General features: G+C 37.1%; 1 protein-coding gene across 1 annotated transcript in view; it reads left to right on the plus strand.

Annotated features, from left to right (window-relative positions):
* Nucleotides 1–23,932, plus strand: part of LOC129730023 (uncharacterized) — a 68,631-nt gene that overhangs the window by 15,171 nt on the left and 29,528 nt on the right. The window contains exon 3 of the mRNA XM_055688981.1: nt 17,590–17,776. Within this exon, the coding sequence (XP_055544956.1) occupies nt 17,590–17,776 (187 nt within the window). The remainder of the gene's footprint in view (nt 1–17,589; nt 17,777–23,932) is intronic.

Consider the following 23,932-nt stretch of genomic DNA (forward strand, 5'->3'; position numbering starts at 1 on the left):
GATACCGAAATTTTTTTTGTTACCAAATGTCTTAGAAATGCATGAACGTTAAAATCTAGTGTTATTTAAAAAAATCGAAAAAGTCGACTTTCTGTAACTTTGAATTTTTTTTTTACCTTGGCGGAATATATAAAAAAAATTGACCTTAGAATTTCGGCTAGAAGTAGGGCTTATAAATTTCAACTCAATCGGACCTCGGGGACACGTGCCTTAAAGTGGTCAAAGTTTCACTCTCCGTTCGTTAACTTGGGTGGTGTACCTCAAGGAAGTAACTTGGGGCCGTTGCTTTTTACAATATTTTTTAATATATATTTTGCTTGGTCGTGAAGTGTGAATCGACGACGAAAGATTCAGCAGGCAACATTTGTCGCTAAACTTCTGGACAATGAAATGGACTGTCTCAGAATGCTATCATTACTTGATATTCGTGTCCCATCGCGTGCTCTAAGGACTTCTACTCTTCTCCAAACATGGTTTCATTGCACAGCGAGCGTATGGATTTATTGAGCCTATGTCTTCAATGATACGTGTATTTACTTTTTCGGAAGATTTCTTCGAATTTGGTGCACGTTCCTGTTGTTCTTCAAATCAGGTCAAAACAAAGGTTTAATACCATGGATCTTCAATAAAAGCTCCTAAGTGTAGACCGTTGGGAACCTTCAATTGTAGAATTTGTAGAATACAGTAATCACCCGATTTTATCACCTTGCTGATGCTATTTGGGGTGATAGCATAGCATAGCATAGAATATTTGATCGCCCGTGTGTTGCCCGCGATTGACCAGAATCAGGTGAAATTGCACAAAAAACCGTCAAAATGGTGCCTAGGAAGCTGGCCACGCCCAATGCAGATCAATAGAGGAAGGGATATCGGGAGTGTTAGTTTAATACTTGTTGCTACTAGAGACCGAGGAATCCTCTGCATCATCCACAAGTATCAAAGGAGGGAATTATTGTTAGTGGAAAGGAATTGATCTGGATCCATCGAGGTTGATGGTGCGATCTTTTCTACACAAATTCGCGCACGATATGGTTACTTCTCGGTCTCTGGGCAACCGGCCACCAGGAGACGATATGAATGGAACCGCGCCACGATCTAGATATCTTCGGCATTACGGCATTGCTTACTGCTTGTAGATTTATTTCACTTTCAAAATTAAAATAATTTTTTTCTGTGTAAATATCGAAGAAATATCGACTAACACGTAACAACTTGCACATCCCTACAGACAGACAATGCAGGTGTTACAGCAAAATTTTCCAATTAGAATTATCTTTCTAGCGCTTTATTATTGAAACAAATTTTTCTAACTGGCGCTAGTTATACGAAACAATAATTGAACGAATAAAAGCAGAATACTTAGCATTACATAGGTTCTTCGACCCTTTTCCTTCCGCCTTCGTTCAACATTTACTATAGCACTTTCCACTGTATGACGTAACACTTTGACATTTTTTTTGTTCGTTGGATGTTGGCTTACAAAAAAAAAAAAAACAGAAAAATAAAACACATTTTGCCGGACGATTTTCACATATCGTTCTTTTTTCATGTCAACTTCAAACAATACAAACTTGAACTATTATGTCAATCTAAACTGCAGACTCTTTTTCTATAAATCCAGCAGAATACACTCGATTACGCGAAAACATGACGGAGTAATTTTTAAAGCGCCTACCAATTGCTGTGCTGCCAGAAACTCCTTCACTATTTGGGGTGATAAAATAGAGAAAGTGACAAAACCGGGATTTTTTATTATTATTACTATTTTGCTATAGAATATGCTAAATCAATAACTTAATACGTGAAATTAGTGATTTATATGACTACAAGCAATCTTAACATATGAAAAAGCAGTTTTGTCTGTTTGCCTGATCCGTATAGACGTGGAAACTACTGAACCGATCGGAGTGAAAATTTCTATGTAAGGATTTCTGGAGCCGGGAAAAGTGATTAAGATAGTTCGAGACACCTTCCTGTTTATGAGGGGAAGGCTACCCTATTAATTTAACACAAATATCTGCATAACTCGAGAACTAATCAAGCAATAGAACCAAATTTGACCTGTCAAAATTTTTGAGAGTAAGAAATGGTGATTCGACATCCCTCTGGCTCCCGTGCAAATGAAACATAAATTTCACTACTAGTTTGTTAGTTAAGTACTAGCTTTTGTATGAAGCTATGATTCTGTGCTATTAACATCATACATTTTTCAAGAAACTGAAAGACATTTTTCATGATTTTGAGCTATTTTCTGATGTACTCAAACAATCACATATTTCTCATATAACTGACCCAAAGAGCCATATTCTAATATAATTTAAATAAAATTTGCACTTTTCTAAGTAACATCCAAAATTTTCAAATAGATTGCCCCACTTGTAAGAATCATAATTATCAGAAACCTATACCACCGAAGAATATGGATAATATTGAAACACAACTTTTTTATTCTAATAGATAAAAAAAGTTTAGCAAAAACATGCATTTTGGGGTTGCTGATAACATTATAAAAGGTTTCAAAATTCGGAAAAACTTGGGGATAGAGCTAGAACGAAAATTGAGCTTTTTAGTGGCTTTATGTGGCTGGTAATACCTAGGAGATAGAAATATGATACCATCGGCAAAGTTTCTTGTTTTGAAATCCCCTAAAACTTTGCTGAAGACACTATCCGTCTATGTCAATCTGATGAAAAATTAAATTTTCCATCTAACTTTAGGAGAATTGATCACCCATCTTTCTATTTTAGAAGATGCGTTTCTAAATAGTTATCTTGAAGCTTCTCCGAACATACGTTATGGATATTATTACCATTTGAAACACTATTTAATTAATCGCACGAAAACAGCAAAATTAAACAGTTTTAATGTAAACTACATTTACCCAGAATGATGTTATTCTACACAGAGTTATGCAAAAGTACTAAAATGAATCTGAATAGAAAATCAGTTTACCTTGACACTTTTTCAAACTGGAATTTTATATGATGATAAAATCGGGTGAAAAGGGTAATAAAATCAGAGGCAGACAAAATCGGGGCGCGATATTAATTTATGTATTATTTACTTATCATTATCTATTCTCATCTGACCATATTGGTCTCCATGAAAGTTAGTGGATGGGGAAATGCCTTTTGAGGCCATCCTCATGGAGGCATAAAAACCCCATCATCTTTTGTTAAGAATATATATTAGATTTTTACAAATTGTCAATAATAAAACTACAAACATTACGAACTAACATTAAATTCAACAAATATTACATTGGGTTGACCAGGGTCAGCATATAAAACATAGGTCCTGATATTATTCTATATGGTCAATGAAAAAATATTAGACATAGTCACTTTTCGGATGAATTTGTTCGACGGTTCGCCGAATTCGAAGATCTCTTCGACTGAAGTGATTGCTCGAACACCTCATTGCAAGCGAACATTGAGCGATGCACTCTGGGTTGTAGCAATCCAGCGGACCTAAGTGAGCGTTGCGGAGCGCGAAAATTCAGCAAAGATAGGGTTTTCGGTGAGTCAATTTCCGGTGAATACTGTAGTACTTTTGGCTTGCGGTGATTGAAATAAAAGTTAAGAGCTGAGGAGAAACCACTCAGTTTCCTTTTTTTCTAAAATCAGGACAAATTTTAGAACAATTTATTCACAATCCAAGTTGTGAATTCGTGATCCTTGGCTTGAATAATTTTGTTGATAGTAGTTTCGTGGTAGTTTCGCGAATAAGATTCTGGGATAGATTCATAAATCAGTAACAAGTAGGATTTTCCCATTCCTCCGCAAATTTATCTGTTTCGACATCTATCTATGAACATGTAGGATAAAACAGCAATTGTAGAATTTTTGATGAATGGAGGGATTTCAGCTGGCTTAGAGCCTTCAGAGCTATGTGAACATCCTCTCATTGTCTCAAAAACATGAATGAATGAAGTCAGGGTTCCATGAAAAATATTCAAAATCACGATCTTTATCCAAAAATTGTCAAAAATTTCTTCTGAAGAACGCTTTGAGATAATTTTGAAGTTTTCGTCTGTTTTTTTTTTCATTTAGTGTCTTTTGATGTTAGGTTACATGACTGACTGTTTAAATGACTAACGGTTTAAATGTAATTAATTTCTGGAGTGACTTATGTCTCAGTAGGAACTCTCCCAGTTGGTCTCGAGATACGATGCTGGCCTAACAAGCCAGTCGTCGTAGGTTCGAGTCTCGGCTCGGGAGAGACTGTTAGTGTTAGTAGGATCGTAGCGCTAGCCCCGCAATCGTCCTGTACACTTAACAGTTGGCTGCGAAGTCTGTGTATAATAAACGGAAGGTCGAGTTCCGATACGGAATGAAGCACCAAGGGTTTGCTTTGCTTTGCTTTATGTTTCAGTAGATTAGAAAAGTTCTCCAGTCAATTGGCGACCGAGATTTTATAAATTTTTATTCTCATCTATTAACTCTATCTGCTAGAAAAATGAATTCTGAAATCCTCAAGCTTAAAACTGAACGGTAGAAAAGCGTCTATTGTTATAATAGCTTTTACTGTAATTGCTGTGAAAAGAAATATCACTAGTGAAACGAAATATCGCTATCATGCTTAAAAAACAGTAGACAATGTGTGGTTAAATAAAAATAGAAGGAGGTTGTATCCAAGACACCACCGCATAAATGACGTAGAACTACGTACACTATTAACAAATGCATTGAGTGTTTCATTACCCTAGTAACACAACTGGTTTTATCAAAGTTTTATAGCACTTTTTTGTCTGTATCGAGCGCCATAAAACTTTGATAAAACCAATATTTTTACTTGGGAAATAAGTTGTAATGTCTACTAATGAAGGGTTGTGAATTTCGTGAACCGTATTCAGCATTGTTAGCAGAACGTGCCGAGTTAAAAGCCATACACAGCACACACGCACAAATCATACCATATCATAGACACACACATCATACCATATTATACAGACACACACACACATCATACCATATCATAAAGGCACACACACATCATACCATATTATACAGACACACATACAGCATACCATACCATATCACACAGACAAACACACACATCATACCATATCATACACACACATCATACCATATCATACACACACACACACATATCATACACACGCATATCATACACACACATATCATACACACACATATCATACACACACATATCATACACACACACATATCATACACACACACATATCATACACACACATACACACATCAAACAAATCAAATATCACACATGCTACAGCTATCAACACACGCTAAAACGCTCCTTACACTGCTTCCGGGCCGGGTCCGTGTTCTCTCCGGGATTTTAATGCATTCACACTGCCTCCGTGTTTAAACCGTGCTCTGGCTGAGATCCGACTGTCCGGCACGAATCCGGCCCGGTCCCGGCACTGAAGCAGTGTGCATAGCGCTTAAAGCTTTTCGCACACGCTATAGATAATTCGCTGTATTCACCCAACGATATCTGTATTGGATTACCACTGGTGGGCTCCAACCCAGATCGAAGGGTAGCCGAACTAAACGAGGAACTGCAGCTGCCCACTGCCAGCGCCGTTGCCACCGTCGCTGCTACCAACGGTTTCCACCGCCGCGTGTTACTGCCGCTGCCAGCGCCGGGGGAACGGCAAGTTCAAAATCGGATTTGCTGAACGCAACCTTTGTGCTGCCCACAGTGGGGGAATAAGGCACTCATACAACACACTGTAAAGCTGTTTTCACACATAGTAAATTTAGATTGCTAGGCTAGCTAGATAGCACAGCATGCTGTTGTTTGCCAAAATAAGACCAAGCTTAATCGTGTGGAAGAAGGCCCAAGCCCTCAACCGGCAATCCGAAACGTTTGTTGCTATCGCGCTGCTGCTATGATATGTGACCAACCGGCAAATGATTTTTTCAAGCTGAAAGCAAATTCGGCAAACTAGCTGATACTGGCGCAAACTACTACGCTACGGCTAACTAGGTATGTCGACCTTTTTAGGGAAAGCCAGCAAACGACCAATCAGAGGACGTTATTTTCATTTCAACAAGGCTTGACAATTTGCAATAGTGCAATAGTTCGCAGATTCAAACAACATTTTTCTGCATTTGGGCAGATGCGTGTATAGTTTTCCAATCGTGTGCTGCAAGAATGAAGGAAATCGGTTGAAAAACAACCGACCTTTAAGCATTTGAAAAAGGACAAATTTCGTCCCAGTTTTTCAGTTTGCATCCCTGTGTGGTAAGCTAAAGTAAAACGTAGTTTAACGTCAAAAATCGCTTTACTTAAAATACGGCGTCTCCATCGGATCTGTTTTAAAAGAAACGCATAGTAATTTTTAATTCTGAAGGTTTTAGATAGTGATGCTCAGGTATTTGATCTTCGCTACGTTAGCGTATAAAACTTTGCGGGTACATTTTTGACGTAGGACTACGTCTAACCGCACTATATTGAGACACATTCTGTGGAATCTAAAACCAAGGTGTAACGTCGGAATGAAAGATTCCAAACGGTAACACTGATGTAACCACATAATGGATCACAACAATCAATATGTCGTTGAATTGATGAAATGATGCAGGGTGGCCACTGATTTTACATTTTCGAGTTCCCGCATTTTCCCGACTTTTTCCCGCATGATTGCAAGAAATTCCCGATTGTCAAAAATGGTAGCTCGTTTATGTTCTATCGACGGTTGAACGTCAATTTTTGAACATTAAATTGGAAGTAATAGCGCATATCACTCCTACCGAATTTACTCGGGACATTCTACACAAACAGTTGATTAGTTACATAAAATGCAACTTTTGCCTTTCCATGGTAGACAGGTTAAATATATTTTTTGCGATTTTCTCAAATTTGCAAATCTTACAGTTCAATAATCGTGTTAGCTTTTTTGTGCATTCATTATGTTTGTCTATGTGTCTTCTTAAAATGTGATATAAGCACATTTTCCATTTAATGATAATAACCTATTAGGGCAACAACAACAAACAAAACAGCACTTTGCGTACAACATTTTTTTCCGTTGTGCAAATCATCGGAAAAGGTCATGAGAAGTTAAAAGTGAACATTAAACTACTTAACCTAAAAGTAAAAAATATTTTGATTGAATTGATTATTTAGGGAACAAAACTTGTGACATGGATTTGCGTTTTTTTTCTCAAATTAAAGATAATGTTATTTTACGTTCAGGAAAATACTGCGATTTAACTGTATTTCGTTTATCACGCGTTACATAGATTCAAAACTTTTCAGAAGTGAGTTCACAACTTTTTTGGCATTTTGATTTGTTAGTCCATCAAAGTTGCATCATCTGCCAACATCTTCAATTTGTTTGCATCCAGGTTGTTTATAAGACACGTCCGCAGAGGTAACGTAGAATACGACAGCCTGTCTTATGCCAATGTATTTCTTGGAATAGGTTTGGGAATACACTGAATTGGGGTTAATTCTTCAGATAAACTTTGAGGTTAATTGTGTTTGTCAATGCCATTGATTGACAAGTGGATATTGTGCATACACCCTGTATATACATACGCTGGATGATGGTGGCTTCTCAGCAGTTGTATTTGCCCAACGATATCTGAATCGGATTACCGCTGGTGGGGTCCAACTCAGATCGAAGGGAAGCCGAACTGAAAGAGGTAAGAACTGCAGCTAACCACTACCACCGCCGCTGTTGCACGCTTCTGATCCCATCGCCTACTGCCATCGGTGTTGATGTTCGCTGTGGTTGCCTGCTGCTAGTAAACTGTTTTGCTTGAGGAGAAACAGTCTCTTATATAAGTGGTGGTGGCGGCGGTGGTGATGGTGGCGGCGGTGGCGACGGTGGCGGTGGCGACGGTGGCGGTGGTGGCGGTGGCGGTGGCGATGGCAGTGGTGGTAGTGCCGCACGCGCTATAAACATGCACACACGCGCTACAGGCATGTATACACGCCATAAACATACACACACGCTTTAAAGCAAGCCGCACACCTTATATATTAGGGACACACGCTTCAAATATTCACACACGTTATGTGCATACACCCTGTATATACATACGCTGGATGATGGTGGCTTCTCAAACCACCTGGCGGTGCGAGTCGCTTTCAGTTTCGGGTTGTATTTGCCCAACGATATCTGAATCGGATTACCGCTGGTGGGGTCCAATTCAGATCGAAGGGCAGCCGAACTGAAAGAGGTAGGACTGCAGTTAACCACTACCACCGCCGCTGTTGCCCGCTGCTGATCAACGCTGCCTTCGCCTACTGCCATCGGTGTTGATGTCCGATGCTGCTGCCTGCTGCTAGTAAACTGATTTGCTTGAGGAGAAACAGTCTCTTATATAGCCCAAAGAGTGCATTCCCGGCTAACTAGGTACTCCATTCTGTCGTCCTATTTAGGAAAAGGCAGCAAGCGACCAATCAAAAATCGACATTTGCGTTTCGACATTGTTCAACAATTTTCAATATTACAATAGTTTGAACAATCAGATTACAATTTTTTGCATTTGGAAGGGTGCTTAAATGATTTTTAAATCGATTGCTGCAAAAATGACAGAAATCGGTTGGAAACTGACTGGGTTTAAAACGTTTGAAATTGGACAATTTTTGTGACGCTCTCGATGTTTTCGGTTTTGAAATTGGATCCCTTTATTGAAATTGGGTCCCTGTAATTGTTGCCGTAAGACGTATTCTACGTCAAAAAATGTTATTGGGGACCAACATTTCAAAATAAGTGATTTCGAGACTTAGAAAAGTAACCTTAAAAATCAGAAAAAAGATCTTAAATTATTATTTTTCAAATTAAAAGTTTTTTACTGCACGAACATGTCTTGCAGAAACCGTTAAAAAGGAAACAAATTTATTTTTAATTTCTTTTAAACTTCTCAAGAAAAAAAATGTTTCCTGAAATTTTCGCAAATCCTTTTTATTGGGATTTTTTTTTTAAAGAATTTTTAGTTTTTTATTTCTCCATGATCATCATTGTTCAGTTTACATTATGCAGTTTTTAAAAAAATATTTTTTTTGTTTATTTTGCATAAATATTTTGTTGTTTCTGAATAAATAAGTAGGATTTTTTTGACTAACCCCCTTAAAGTCGCAAAAAACCTTTCTAACAAAAATATATGTATACATAATCGAATCAGAAAAAAAACATTTTTTGTTTATTTTGCATACATCTTTTGTTGTTTCTAAATAAATAAGTAGAATATTTTTGACTAACACCCTTAAAGTCGCAAAAAACCTTTCTTACAAAAATATATGTATGTATAGATTTCGTAGTTATTCTTTATGTTATTGCAGTCAGCCATGGCAAGAACACTACACCGTGCTGCACGGGTGCCACTTTTGCATAGAAACACTACACGGCGTGTATTGCAACTTGCACTGCGTGATGTGTATTGGGTAGATAGTAGATTAGCTAGATTAGCGACTTGCGTATTGGGTAGATAGTAGATTAGCTAAAAACATTGCCTTTAATTTATTTAAATTTTTGCTCACCAGTATTGATTCAAACTTCATAAAAATAAGTATTTGAAAAGAGTCAATCTCTATCACCTCAACCTTAACATTGAAATAGTAATATTGGGGTCCATTCAAATTTAACGTGACATTAATATTGGACTTCCGGAAAACCCTCACCACTTTGTCTAGCATGTTTCCAATACTCAGCACACCAGGCATAAAAAATTTCCTCAGTCCTGCCTGCGTCATGTAACATTTGAACGGACTTTTATGAATTAATAAGGAAGCGCTTATTTATAACGTAACGCAAGAATAATTATTGTTGATCTCCTTTCCCCCTTTGCCATTTTTTTTGTTTAAATTTTCCGTATGGGTTGCAACACTTTGCCAACCCAACACTTTTTCCCGTTTCCTGAGCGTTACATAATTTGTAAACGTTGCCTCGCGATATTTCTGTTTTAGATCAGCTTTACTTTACTTGAAACATTATGGCTCAAAAATCAACGTTTTGGGTCAAAAAATGTTGCGTTACGTCATATTGGACTGAAGGGAACGTCCATTAATTACGTACCGTAAATAAAAACTATTTTCGACCCCCTCTTTCTTCTAGGTAACGCTCTTTGTATAGATCTTCAAAATTTTTAGTATTAATTGCGACGTTTTGTGAGATCTCTACCTCCCCCTGAGCGTTTCGTATTTTTGGACGATCCCTATACGGTATTGCTGCTTTAGGTAAGTTATATTTAAAATTGAAAAAAAAAATAATTTTTTTATGATTCGATTATATACAATTTTATATATAATCGAATCATATATAATCGAGTCAATATATAATCGAGTCTGTATATAATCGAGTCCGACCTGTAATAATATTTTTCGAAAAAGCAGCTCTCTGGAAAGTTAAATTTAGAATATTTTTAATACTCAACTACTGCCAACAACTTTGCCGAAAACATCGCACCAATCAAACAAATCATTCTGCTTCTGAAAAAAAAAAATCTTCAGAAATTTTAACTTCGTCTGTGTTCAAATAATCAACGTTGTAACATTTGGCAACTTAGAATTCAAAAAATAAACTCTTTGAGACATTCAATCAATTTTTGAAATAAAACTACCATCTACCAGCTTTACCGAAAACGTCACACCAATCAAGCTAACTATTTTGGCTTTTAGAATATTTAAAGTATTTTTGTTTATTGACCATAAACTTAGCAGCCAACTATTTAGTGTATTGCAGGGCTAGCGCTACGATCCTGCAGACACTAACAGCCTCTCTCGAGCTGAGACACGAACCTACGACGACTGACTAGTTAGGCCAGCATCGTACCCTAAGATCAGTTGCAATACAAAAAGCATGTGAAAAGTCGTATGCAGCAACAAATAAAATAAATAAAATGTTTTCTTGAAAAACCTCGCAAACGATTATGCTGTTTTCTAAGAACATTTCTGATTGTATTTACATCAAAAATATTTTTTTTTACAGTCAAATTGTATAATTTACAGAAAAAAGTACGAATTCAAAAAATATGTGCAAAAATTAATTTTTCTAAAAACTCTGAAATAATTTGCTCTATTTTGTGGCAAGTTTGTAATGTTTTTTCAATTAACTGCCCGCAAAGCAACTTCGTTCCAAACCCAAATTTTCACCAGCATTGAGTTTCTAAGCGGAAATGGTAGCTTGTTTCGCAAGAGTTCGCCAAATCAGAACTGTGTGCCAATTATTTAATCCTCAATTTGTTTATTCAAATAACAACTAATAACTAGTAATGATAGTAAGATTGTACAGTGAATCTTATTTTGCATTGCTTTTTGAAATTCAAACAGTTTCTGTTGTACATATGAGAATTTATGATTGATTCTCTCACTTAACATGTTTTCTCGATTAACTCACAACTTCCATTCCCAGACCCCGGACCGGTTTTCGACCCCGGTTTCAATTCGCTTTACCATCTTGAGAAGTCCCACAGAGTCCATTCAATTTTTATAGATAACACCAGATTTCGACGTTTTATGCTATTCTAAGACATGCAGGGACCAACTTGCAGTTCTGCTCTTCCAACTCCTTCATCATTTGTATTTGCATCATACACAATACTTTGAAAAAAAAAAGCTTAGTAATAAAATCCCGATTAAATAAAAAATTCCCGACTTTTTCCGCATTTTTCCCGATGTAATTCAATTCCCGACTTTTTCCCGCATTTCCCGTTTTCCCGATTGAGTGGCCACCCTGAACGATGGACAATTTTGTGATTTTTCAGTTATCATTATTGTTCCATTGTTAAACAGTTAAAATTTCATAAAAGTTAGAAGGTCGAATTTTCACGAACAATGTACCAATCACATACGAGCACGCCTGGCACAGACTTCATGAGTAGACACCAATTGGCTGCTGTGATATCCTGTATAGCAGTGGCAAATTTTTTTTTGACAGAATCTCCCCGCCCCAATAGGTTAACTAATGTTTGCTTTAATGAGCCTAGACTATTTTGATGTCTTGGAAGTGAAGCTTTTTCGGAAAGTTTGTAACCACCTCCACTATCAGATAGTTTTACTTCTTTTTCTTTCAATTTGTTAACGGAGACTTTAAATTTTATAATTCATTCGTCTCCGTATCAGACAGTTTTACGTTCTTCTGTTAGAGTGTTATTAAAACTGATGTCTTGAAGGAAAACATGCTGGCACAAGCAACAGTACTGTACCGAGCAATGTATGAATAGAGCACTGGTTACTCGTCGTCTATCAGTGCAGTAGAACTCGATATTCATTTGTGTGCAGCCAATCCAATTGAGGACTACATTGCCGCTGTCGACGCACAGTGGGGCGTATTGGGTTAACGAGTAGGTGTCGTTTTGCGATCTTGGACACGATAGAATTGCCGTTTGAACTGTCATCCTTTTTTTCTTGTTTCGTATAGTAGCAAATATCATAATTCAAGGTGATTATTCGGGTGACGCAAAATACGCTGCGCCACCGGGGACAACAAAATTCTGTACGTGTCGGTAGAGGCAAATAGCAGAGTATATAAATTTGGTGCATTTTACAGATGAAATGCGTTGTTTATTTTTGAACTCTACACTCTGTTTTTCTCAGATTTATTTAAGTAACTAAATATAGAGTATTTAAAAAACAATAGAAAACCAAATTGCTCCATATAGATCTTTGAATAGGTAGTTAAACGAGCTGTACTGATCATTATATTTTGCTAGCTAAATGAATTTAGTTCATTTAGGTGGCGGTATAGAGGAAAACCAAATTCCATTCTAGCCTGGTTTATTTTTGAAGATAACAGACATAATATTGAGACTCTTAAATACGGTATCTTCGTTGTTTTTTGGTATCTTGAAACTGATTAAAATTTTTTTTCTGTTTATTGATAAAATGTTTAAATTGACCTAAATTGAATGTGAACATGTTCATGAAAATCTGCGGCAATTTTTTTTCATCTGAAAACTGTTATTCTTTATCGTTATTTTTTCCACTAATTTGTAACTGCAGGAAATTTTTTTTTTATGTGGCATCTTTGCCGCTTGGTGATCGTTTAGTGAGCCATCTTTCACACGACAAATAAATATAGAAGGAAATTTAATTTCTACTAAATCGTACTCGATTTAGATCTGTATAAAAGGTTGCTTTTTCATGTATTGAAGTAAATAGAATTTAAGGTATTCATGTTAAACCTAATCGCTCGTTTTTGGCACATGTGTGCCAAAATCGAACCGTTACGAAAGTGAAGCGAGACGGCGGAGGCCTAGCGTGGTTGGTAACGTCTCCGCCAACCATGCTCGACGCCTGGGTTCGAATCCCATCGCCGACATAGGTGTCGATGGTTGTGAGCTGGCGTGATCCACTCACAACCAACCATACTGGTCTAGATTCAATCCAAGCCGACATTGGGAAATTTTCTGAGGCGAAAAATCTCTGGGATCACGCCTTCCATCGCATGAGGAAATAAAGCCGGTGGCGCCAGTCCGCCTCCCTGGGCGTCGGTGATTGGCACAACAGTGGCGGAACTAGACCGACGGAATATAAGCGAGAATAAAAAAAAAGAAAGTAAAGCGAGCTCAAATCAAACAGAGCCTCAAAAGGAAATACAAAACTATTGTAGTCCTACGTCAACTATGCGGTCGTGTCTTGGATACCACCTTCCTACTTTTTTAACCTTCTTTTGCGGTATAGGCTTGATTCACATTGAAAATTACGAAAAAATAATGTTTTCTAGTGTAGATTAGAGCCTCAAGAAGAGTGTTACGAGCCGTGGTGACGAAAATAGGAATATTGACCGAAGATTTCCAATCAACGCTGCAAATTTCATCACTTTTTCATTGCTTGCAAGTTTCACATTTCGTGGACATTTTTCTTTAGCTGGCTATTATACCTAAAAAGTATAACAAGATTCAATTGAGCAGAAACTACAAAAATATCAATTGAGTGGAAACAAATTAACATAGAAAAAAAAACATTTTCTACAACAGTTCAATTTTAATTTGCCATTTTCTTATCACCATATCTCTTGAAGGATTCGCATTTGTTTTTATCATTCAAGTGAAATTACTATGTGCAATTCTCCAATGAAACCTATTAATTCGTTTTCTTTCAAATAACTCGGTATTATTCAATGATTTTATGCGAAAAAGTTAGATGTTTTCTTGACGACTGTAATGCTTTTGAAAACTACTGCAAGGTTGTTTCAACATATCTAAGTCTAAGGAAGCCATCATCTCCGAGGTTTTTGGATTTGAGTGAAGCGATAGTTGTGTAATGAGCTCCATTGATATTCCATTCAACGACACCGCACTTGGAGATAGTGGAGATAGTTTTTTTCTCAAATCTGAAACATTCCATAAACCATTCCTGTGTTTTTAGGAGTGTATGCTGTTTTAACCTTTTTTGCAGACCTTTTTAGTTCAAAATAATGTTAATCTCGACACGTTTACACGATAAATAATTTCATTGACCCTTTCCTCGGAGCAAAGAAAATCGACAACTCATTTCAATATCAGTTTATCACAGACATATGTTAATATTTGCTATACAGGAATATCGCACGCAACTGTATTTAAAATTTTAGTAAATTCATTGCAAAAATTTAATTGAAAGAATTTGAAAGTACAATTTATTTTCGTCATAACTTGAAACAATATTGAAATTGTGAATAAGGAAAGGATCAGGTTTGTTAAAGCGCTCATGATCGCTTTTAGTCTGAAATATTTTTATCCTTCTTAAAAACAAGTTTTTACTGCCCTATTTCCAAATATTCATGTGATACTGCCACACTTTGCGTCTGCATGTTGATGATTTTACGAATCAGACAATACATGTAATTCCAATAATTATCGGTTGCGCACTTATACAAACCTACCTTCTAAACCACACAACCACTTATGCGGATCCCATATTTTCTGCGGAATGTCGCACTTCTAGGCAGAATAATTTTACAGCAGGCCTATTGTTCCGTCGCGCGTAGTGCAGACAAAAAAAGAAGCTCCAAAATAAAACTAAATACCACCGAACCCGTCACCGCATAAGTAATTCCCCGGGGGGAATGAATTTTTTAAGTCCTCTTATTTAGCGGTAAAACCGCATCGTGCTCTGCTCTGGGTTCTCAGTCTGAGTCCGAAGCGATAGGCAGCCGCATTGTATTGCAATATTTTGTCGCTTTATGTTTATTGTGTCATGACATACACATTGTTGTAGGATTTCCCAGGCGCTGCCATTAGGAGCCGCGAATTCGGAAAACTTGTGCCCAGCCTACCGCTGCCCGGTGGCAGTGCTGTATGTATGTGTGAAGTTTGTAAAAACACGAGAGCAAAGCCGCGACGACGAAAATCGGAAATTGTTGCCGATAACTCCACACCGACCCTTCATCCAGAGTCGATTTGTTCGGCCTCGGGCACAACGGGAAACTATTGCGGAAGTGGGTTTCCCATTTGCGAAAAAGAGGATAGGGGTGAAGTGTGTTGTCGTTCGCAAAAGTGAGTTTTATGTGTATGTAGTTGTCAACCATGGCGGTTCATTGTCACTTCGGAACATTGCTACCGGAAGGGAACAAAGTATGCATATAAAATGATTTTTTTATTAACTCCCATGAAAAACGTATCAACTTAAAGTCTCTTAAAAATAATGACCATTTTTATGTGATACTATAGTTTTGATGTCTCTTCCTGCAAGCGGATTCTATTTCGACATGCTTTACTACTTATAGTGAGTTTCTAGTGGTAATTTTAATCGCTTCTCAATTACACTTCAGGCAGAACGGAACAGACCACAACCACAGCCTCGGTCGGTTCGGCTACTTGTGTTGGCGGTGCAAAAAGTTTTCCGAAGCGAATGAATTGCCATTTATTGGCGGTTTGGTTCACTACTCTTGGTGAACTGTAAGTTCCACAAAAGAAGTGATTCGACGGAAACAAAAAGTTTTGTGCCCGGTACTTGGAAGCGGTGCGCAATGGGCTGTCAATTAGCAAGTTTCGACATTTAACAATCCAGAAGGGGCAACTTCGCGAACTTCGTAAGGTATAATTCAGACGATTCATGCGGAAAAATCGTCTGTAATGCGATGAAGAGCACGTTAGAGAGTGCTATAGATAGGACATGGTCGACAGTTTTTGGTTCGTTGATGACATTTTCGGCTTATACTATTTTCACAGATAGTGTGCTTTGATAAATTAGCTAATCGTTCTTGATTCGGCATGGAGAATCTCATGGGAATGATACAATAATATAAAACTTGAAATTTTAGATGTTATTTCATTTGCTATGAACTCCAGATTTCTATTTTATTTTGTGTGCAATCTATGATATACAAAAATAATCCACTGCGGTTTGAAATACACCGATTTTGTTATTATTGTAACCTATATTATGGAATATCGGGTAACGAGAGGTTATGTCAAGATTAAAATTTACTACCTAAGATTGATAGGGAAAACTGATGCAATCATTGTAAACTCATAAATATCACTTTTCACTAAAGAATAATGCTCAATATTGACAAGCTTGCGGATATGTGCCAGGAGGAATAGCTTTCTAACATCTTCGAAAACTTTCACCGGCCTTCATTGAACTCTGGCCTTGACGTCGATAGAGCCTCGACCCGAAGCATGTCGTTCTAATCGACTGTAATAGATCAACTCCTCCTGGTTCCACTCACCCACTATAACTCGGTGCTTCGTCTCATTCCACTTTCCTCGACTGAGTAGATGGATGGATGGATGAAAGGCAATCAATTTCTTCAAACAGTAGCAGGAGAAGCAATTTTAATTCGATGTTCATTACCGGTGGCAATGGAAGGGACTTATTCCGGTGGGCAGGAAGTTTGCATAAACAACTACTGAACCCGCCTCCATCGCTGATTTGTGCAGTCCTTCGAAGGCAGATAGGGCATCACGAAGCAGAAGAACCGAAAGTACGACAGGCAACTAAAGCAAAAGCATCGCAGGCAAAGCCTCGAGGTGTAGATGGGGATAATTTTAAATTTCTGCCAAACATGCAATTTCGTAAGAAAACAGAAATTCATACGATAGTTTGAACTTGGATAACTAAGCTATAATCGGGTGGGGTTTGATTTTGATGCAGTTTTTAGTTTTGAGACGATGGATATATTTTGTGGGAGCTGAATGTTGCAACGAGTCAAAGTTCGTGACTCATATTTATTTATGCAGTACTTAAGCTTCGATACCTGAAGTTTGATGAGCGCTGTTCAATTTTTCTGTCAGTTTCGAAAAAAGTTATTCGAATTCGGGCGACAACCTTAATAGAAACTACATTCAAAATCTAAATTTTGTGAAACTTTAATCTTCATTAGCAAATAAATTGCCAAATCGTTCTGTACCGCTGCATGAGATATGGGCGCCAAGGAAAAGTCAAGCTCGCTTTTTAAAATCTCGTTCTACTGACGACAATAGTCTCTAATAGAGTCATAACATGATGATATTTATGCCTCCCTCTGCTACTATTGGGTACGATTCGTGGGTTTGGAGCACCCACCAGCCAGATTGAATGGCCAAACTCCGCCGCAGCTTGCGTTCGTACTGCGGTTCTATTGTTGTTTGAACGATGTTTGAACATAATTTTCGATGCAGATTGAGCGATTAAAAAACAAGGGCTAATTCGATTTTCCAATGTTCTCTGTCGTTTCAGCGACGATCGTCTGTCGTTGGCCGAGTTTACGCTGATCTGCCGTGCGCTGTTTCGGAATGACAAAGGCCACATCTACGTCGTGCCCTCCGATCGGCTGGAGGAGATGTTCGCCGTTTTCGACAAGAATGAGGACGGTTATATCGACCGAGACGAATTTCAGTTCTGCTGGAATCAGTGGATTAAAACGGTAAGCAAGCGAGAATGAGAGAGAGAACGTTAAATGGGTAAATTTTCTTTTCGAGCAGCAACATTTAGAACAAAAGCGGTAATCACACGTCACTCCGTTATGCTTCCATGAAATTTAATCGAATTGAAATATTACGATAGAACATCGATTCGAATAAATTTCCTCTGCGGCGTCGTGTGGCTTAGAGTGCCTCGTTTTATATTGAATCGGCAACGGGAAAAACACACGCCACCATTATGAGAATGCCATCGCTTTATCGAGTAACACCCACTTTTCGCCTCACGGGCCATTTACGTTTGCTTGGTGTTCTTGCAAGATTTGAATCGTTTGGACTTTTAGCAGTGAACTAATAAAGGAATTTCAATGTCAGTGATTGTGAAGAAAAAGTGGCACCTTAGTTAAAAAAGTTATGACTATTATGCCGTTTTGTTGAGTAAACATAATTATATCTATTTTTGTCGCTGTTTCTGGTACGGGAAATATCATAAATCAGTACCTATCCTCAATCCATACAAATACTTTGAGAGCTGAATTAACATAATCATTGTTTTAACCTGTTTTCAGAGCTTAATTGCGTCATTAAGACGTTCTTGTTGATAAATGTTAGAAAGGCTTCGGCCATCAGGCCATATTTTTGTTTAAAGTTCGGAATAAAGTTCAGCAATACATTTTTTTTATGAACGACCATTTCACTTGTTCATAATAAATATCGTTTTGTTTTCGCTGATCTGCCACAGCATCCGTCGAACGGAAGCAATCAGCAGAAAGTTACGTTTTTACGACGGCTTTGAGTGACGGTTAGCAGTAAGTGTAATGATTGATACTTGTTTTGCCGAACCGGACTTTCTCTCTCTCCATCTCTGGTCTGTATACTGACAAGCTTGAATAATGTATGGAGTTCACGACAATAAATTGCGCCTAATGCTACCGACGTTTCTGGGAAAGCATACATGCTAGTCCAAGTTCCACCTACTGACGCACTGCTATACACCGAACACATTTCGATACCAAAAATGTTGTGCAGTTTCAACATAATTTTAAATAACTTACTTTTATTCAACACATTATTCTTTTCTATAAAGCATTTTTTTATGGAAAAACATCATTTATGTCGAGACTGTTGTTGTTCAAATCAAATTTTTCTAACCATTCAAGGTTTCAGTTTTTATTAACAAAATTTTTTCGTCAACATTCACTTTTCAAATGTTTGTGTTTAAGAAACAGATTTTTTTATAAGACTTGAAATCTTTTTATCCCATCTAAAAGACGTCGGGGGCAGAAGATTATTTTTATTAAAAAAACATGATAGAAATCAGAAAATGGTAGTCTTCGAGATACCTAATTTAAAAAATGTGTTTCGAAATCTCTTACCTATTTATTGGCACTTTTTTTTAATCTTTAAAGCTTGTTTGAACATGGTTGAAATTGGGAAAAAAAGTGTGGGAACAAAATAAATATCCGAAAATTAATATCCGAAATATCGGTAGTGATAGCTCGGCAGTAAATTTCAAGTGTGTGAATCCGGAATCCGGAATCAGTGTTTCTTTTATCGGCAAGTCAAAGTGACTCGGGATGTTGCAAACACGAAGAATTCAGAGCCGCTGAGGATTATCATCCAGAGAATCCAAACTTTTATGAATGATATCCAATTTTAGATTACCCCTTCACTGCCGTAATCTCGCAAAACTTTTAGTACGAAGCTTTTTGCAAAAACGTTTGTATTATAAGTAGGACGAATTTCAATTATCTGATCTGTACATAATGCTTTAATATAATTACAAAACTTTGCCGAACGTAGGATTTGCGAAAAAAGGTTTAATAACTTAAGTTATGTTACCAACGTCATTTTGTTGTAGAAACAGCAATTTTTCTTTCACTGTTTCTACAACCGATTGACGTACATCCATCGTAGTATGTGACAAGTGGCTCAATTTTTTTTTTCATAATCAGTCAAATGGCCGCGATTCGAGAATACGTTCTCGGAAATGAATTTAGTTTGGAATAGACCTAATAGCATTCGTGGTCTCTGCCATCTTCCATCTGCACTTCTTCCATACAACAATCACAAGTGCGCTCCAGTTGTCCACGAACATGGATCAAGCTTCGTGGCCTTAGCAAGCTGCAGTGTGATCACTCAATTAGTCAAAAATATCAGAATTATAACAAACCTTGATATTTTGTTACGAAACTTTTTATCAACTTGTGTTCTAAACTTGGTCTCGTTAATAGTTAAAATATCAAAATTACTTACTAATTATCACTAATTGTAACCAGTTTTGTAAGGTTTCTGGCAGAAAAATATTAGAATTAGTTAGAATGTACAATATTTTGTTAATTGATCAACAATCTTGATTGAATAACAATCTTTGTTATAAATATGCTTCAAAAGATACACTTTTGAACATCCAAGTGTATGATAACAGAATTTGATATAATTCTGTACTTTTTATCATTCTCTCATATCAAGAATATTACAAACTTTGTTATTTCTATCAAGTTTAGATGTATTTGTGTTACCCGCTTGTTATAATCGTTCGATCGGGCAATGTTTTGTAGATGGTCAACTTCGTGCCGCGGCGAATTTTATTCGAGCAGAGCGTCCTCCGGAGTCAAAAAAGGCACGATTTCCCGGTGTAGGACCTTGACGATTTTTTCTGCTAATGTCGTTCTCGGTAATCACCAGTTAGCCTAGGTGCACGCACTTATCAACTACCTCGATTCCATCACCGCTAAGCTGAATCCTTGGTCAACACGGTGGATTAACACGGTCTTCTCTCGGGTCAATTGAAGGCTTTTCTGCATTATCCCGATTACCGAAATATTCGTATTGAGTGATATTTCTGGGATTTTTTCCAGAAAGCAGAAGTCGTCATCTTGAGTTTCAGAAAGGCATGCGGACGGATTTCTGGCCTCTGGGTATCATTCTGGTATTTAGCCATTTTGGTCTATTATTCCAGAAACCAGAAGTTTCCATCTAAGAATTCAAAATAGTCTCTGGGGTCGATTCTTAGCTCATGTGCATCATTTCGATCATTTTAAGCTGGTCTTCGGAAAATTTGTTCCAAATATGTGTTTCATTTGTACGAAACCCTGCTCCCAAAAAATTCTACATGCCGAATTGAGTCCCATCTGCTTGATTAATTCTGGAGTCGTTGAATGTAATAAACGCATTGCAAACATAGTTGTGTTGGATTTACGTTACATGGAGTAGAAATGGCGGTAACGTCATTTCGTTTTCGTGAATTACTGTCGCTATTTTTTACACTTTTGATCAACTAACGGCGCCTCTATGTCCAATTTGGTGTGTTCTATCGTTTAATCGCGAAAAACACAAATCTGTCAGGAGATTACGGCACTTCAATACACACTAGGGTGGGGAATCGTTATATGGAAAAAACGAAACTTGATAGCGGAAAGGCAGAACCAAGTTTTTTTGTTCTATTTGAGACCCCAAACAATCCTGAATTTATCGGAAGTCGATTGGTTTTGTCTCCGCTTGGCGCATTGCATTTCAAATTTATAAGGAGATTTGTATGTAAAATTTTTTTTTTTGCATTTTCCATTCTAAAGATCTCAAAATGGCTAAAACCATAGGTTTCATGACATCAAATGGTAGGTTTTTTGATGCCTAACAACTTGGCCGAAGACACTAAAGAGCTAGGGTGTCCCAAAAAAAATACTAGAGCTGTTCAAAGTTGAGTATGTCGAAATTTATGTTGCAAATCATTTTTTCTGCCAACACTGTCCGGTGTACCGGCGTTAGTCAGATTTCCATCAGAAATTACCTCTGACACACGTTGTAGATTCTACCTTCGCCTAGAATATTGACCTGGATTTGTTTGTTTGATTCAGCTGAGTGTATAAACTCGTTACGACAGGTTATTTCTGATGGGAATCCCACTGGCGCCGGTACATTGGTAATGTTGGCAGAAAACAAGATTTTCTGCATTTAAATCGACATACTCAACTTTGAAGAGTTATAGCTCTTCTTGGGGACATCCTAGCTCTTCAGTGTCTTCTGCAAAGTTGTTAGGCATCTAAAATACTATACTTTAACATAATGTAGTGCATTATTCGAGTATTATTGAGCTCTCTAGAAATGTAAATGCAAAAAAGTAGGTTTGCCCAGATAAATTTTCATACAAATTTAAAATGCAATGCGCCAAAAGGAGACAAAACCAATAGACTTCCGGTAAGTTTAGGGTTGATTGGGGCCCTGAAAAGAACCAAAAAAACTTAGTTCTGGAAAATCGATCACTTTACCCCACCCTAATACACACAGTTGTATCAAAAATATAGCTGAGAATGCTAAACACAAATTACGGGTCAGCAGGAAGACGCCAGCCGCCAACATTTGCAAAATACGAGACTGTTTCATAGCTTCGGTTGTACAGTCAAGTTGTTGAAAGGTATGAATTCCGAATTTCGAGTTAAACAAGCAAGCAAATTCTGCCTAATTTTTGAAATCCGCGTACAAGAAGACTTCGCTTGTAAATAATTTTGTTACACCCCATAGAATGGATCGAAATTGAACGATTTAACCCTCCAGTGCCCAAGCCTGCCTTTCGACGGGCTTTGAAAAATCAGTATAAATCTTTATGAACTTTTCTTAAATATTTAGCATAGATTTATAATGATTTCACTGAAGCCCGTCTAGAGGCGGGCTTGGACACTAGAGGGGTTAACATGAAGAACCATAAAAATTATGCCTTGTAACACCCGACAGCAAATAATACAGCATTATGAATCGATTGATGATTTGCTGCTCACTCGTTGCAATAGTTTGATGTACATAACCAGGAATATAGCCAGCAATTCAATGCAAAAAAGACTGATTGAATTTTTTTTCCACCGATAACAGTTATTATCGCTATAGTTGGTTTTCTTCGGACCCGTATAGACCCGTTTTTTTTGTTTGATTCTTAGAGTGATACTTTCTATCGAAAAATTGCCAAATTTTTTTTTTTCAATTTTAAATCTTTAAACATTTGTCACTTTTGAGCTGTTTACTGCCTATAAAAGCATAAAATTCACACTACCAAAAACGTACAACTGAGTAAAACGCAGTAGACGGAGGTAGACCACTGCATTTTTTTCCTTCCTACATTCATCCGGGGAAAATATATATGGCAGAATACCTTTATATGCAAAAAGGTTTTTGTAGTTTCAATCAGTACACTTTAATTGGTCTTTTAATGAAAGTTACTATAATGCTCTACTAATTATTTACAGCTCTGAACCTGTTTTTCATTTATTTGTAACATGGGACTGACCTAAATTTATATTTTTGATCATTTTAGCAATCTATCTCAAAATTTATTCCAAAAGTGATGAAAATTCACATAGGACTGTTATGCATTCATGGCCAGTTTATTCGATATTGAATTTTTGGCATCAAATTAATGGACCTCTCAAAGAAAAATATCAAACTGTTTGTAAAATAACAATTACAAATTTTTAAAAATTTTACCGGAAAATGGTTTGAAAGTTACGAATTTATACTTTATACTGTCACACTAAAAGTCAAACACAAAAATTTGGGTCAAAACAACTATAGCGATTTAGAGTAAAAAATATCGAATAAAACATAACCTATTCTTAATAATCAATTCCATTCTACTAAGACGCTCAAAAAGAAACTTATTTGACAATGGCATTCAAGCCAAACGGGCCATCGAGGTTTTTAAAGTTAAAGAAGAGCATTGCGGGTATACACAAATCAATTTCCTTTCTTAAAAATTGCCTAAAGCACCATGTGACCCCTACTAGTCATAGGGTAAAGGTGAAGAGTCCTTTATCTCCCACCATCGTAAAACGCATGGAAAGAGAATGTTTAAAAAGTAGCATCAAGTTCCTTTATAGTAAACTTAGCTCTATAACGTTGGAATGTTATTCACTTCATTTGAAACTAGCTAAAGTTTTTCCTTTCGAATTTCAACATTTTTTGACAAAAGTAAAAGTAGCGGAAAAATGTGAGGGTGAACGTAAACGTAAATTGAGGATAAAAAAGTTAAATCAATTACTTCGACAGGGTAACAAGGGTTAAAATGCGGCCAAAGTACACCTTATTGACGACTTTGTGGTCAATAAGTCTTCGTACGATTTTTTACAATAACAACAGAATCTTTTGAATATGGGTCTCAATTACTCAGTCCC

The sequence above is a fragment of the Wyeomyia smithii genome, chromosome 3 (genome assembly GCF_029784165.1).
Source record: "Wyeomyia smithii strain HCP4-BCI-WySm-NY-G18 chromosome 3, ASM2978416v1, whole genome shotgun sequence".
Classification (NCBI taxonomy): Eukaryota; Metazoa; Arthropoda; class Insecta; order Diptera; family Culicidae; genus Wyeomyia; species Wyeomyia smithii.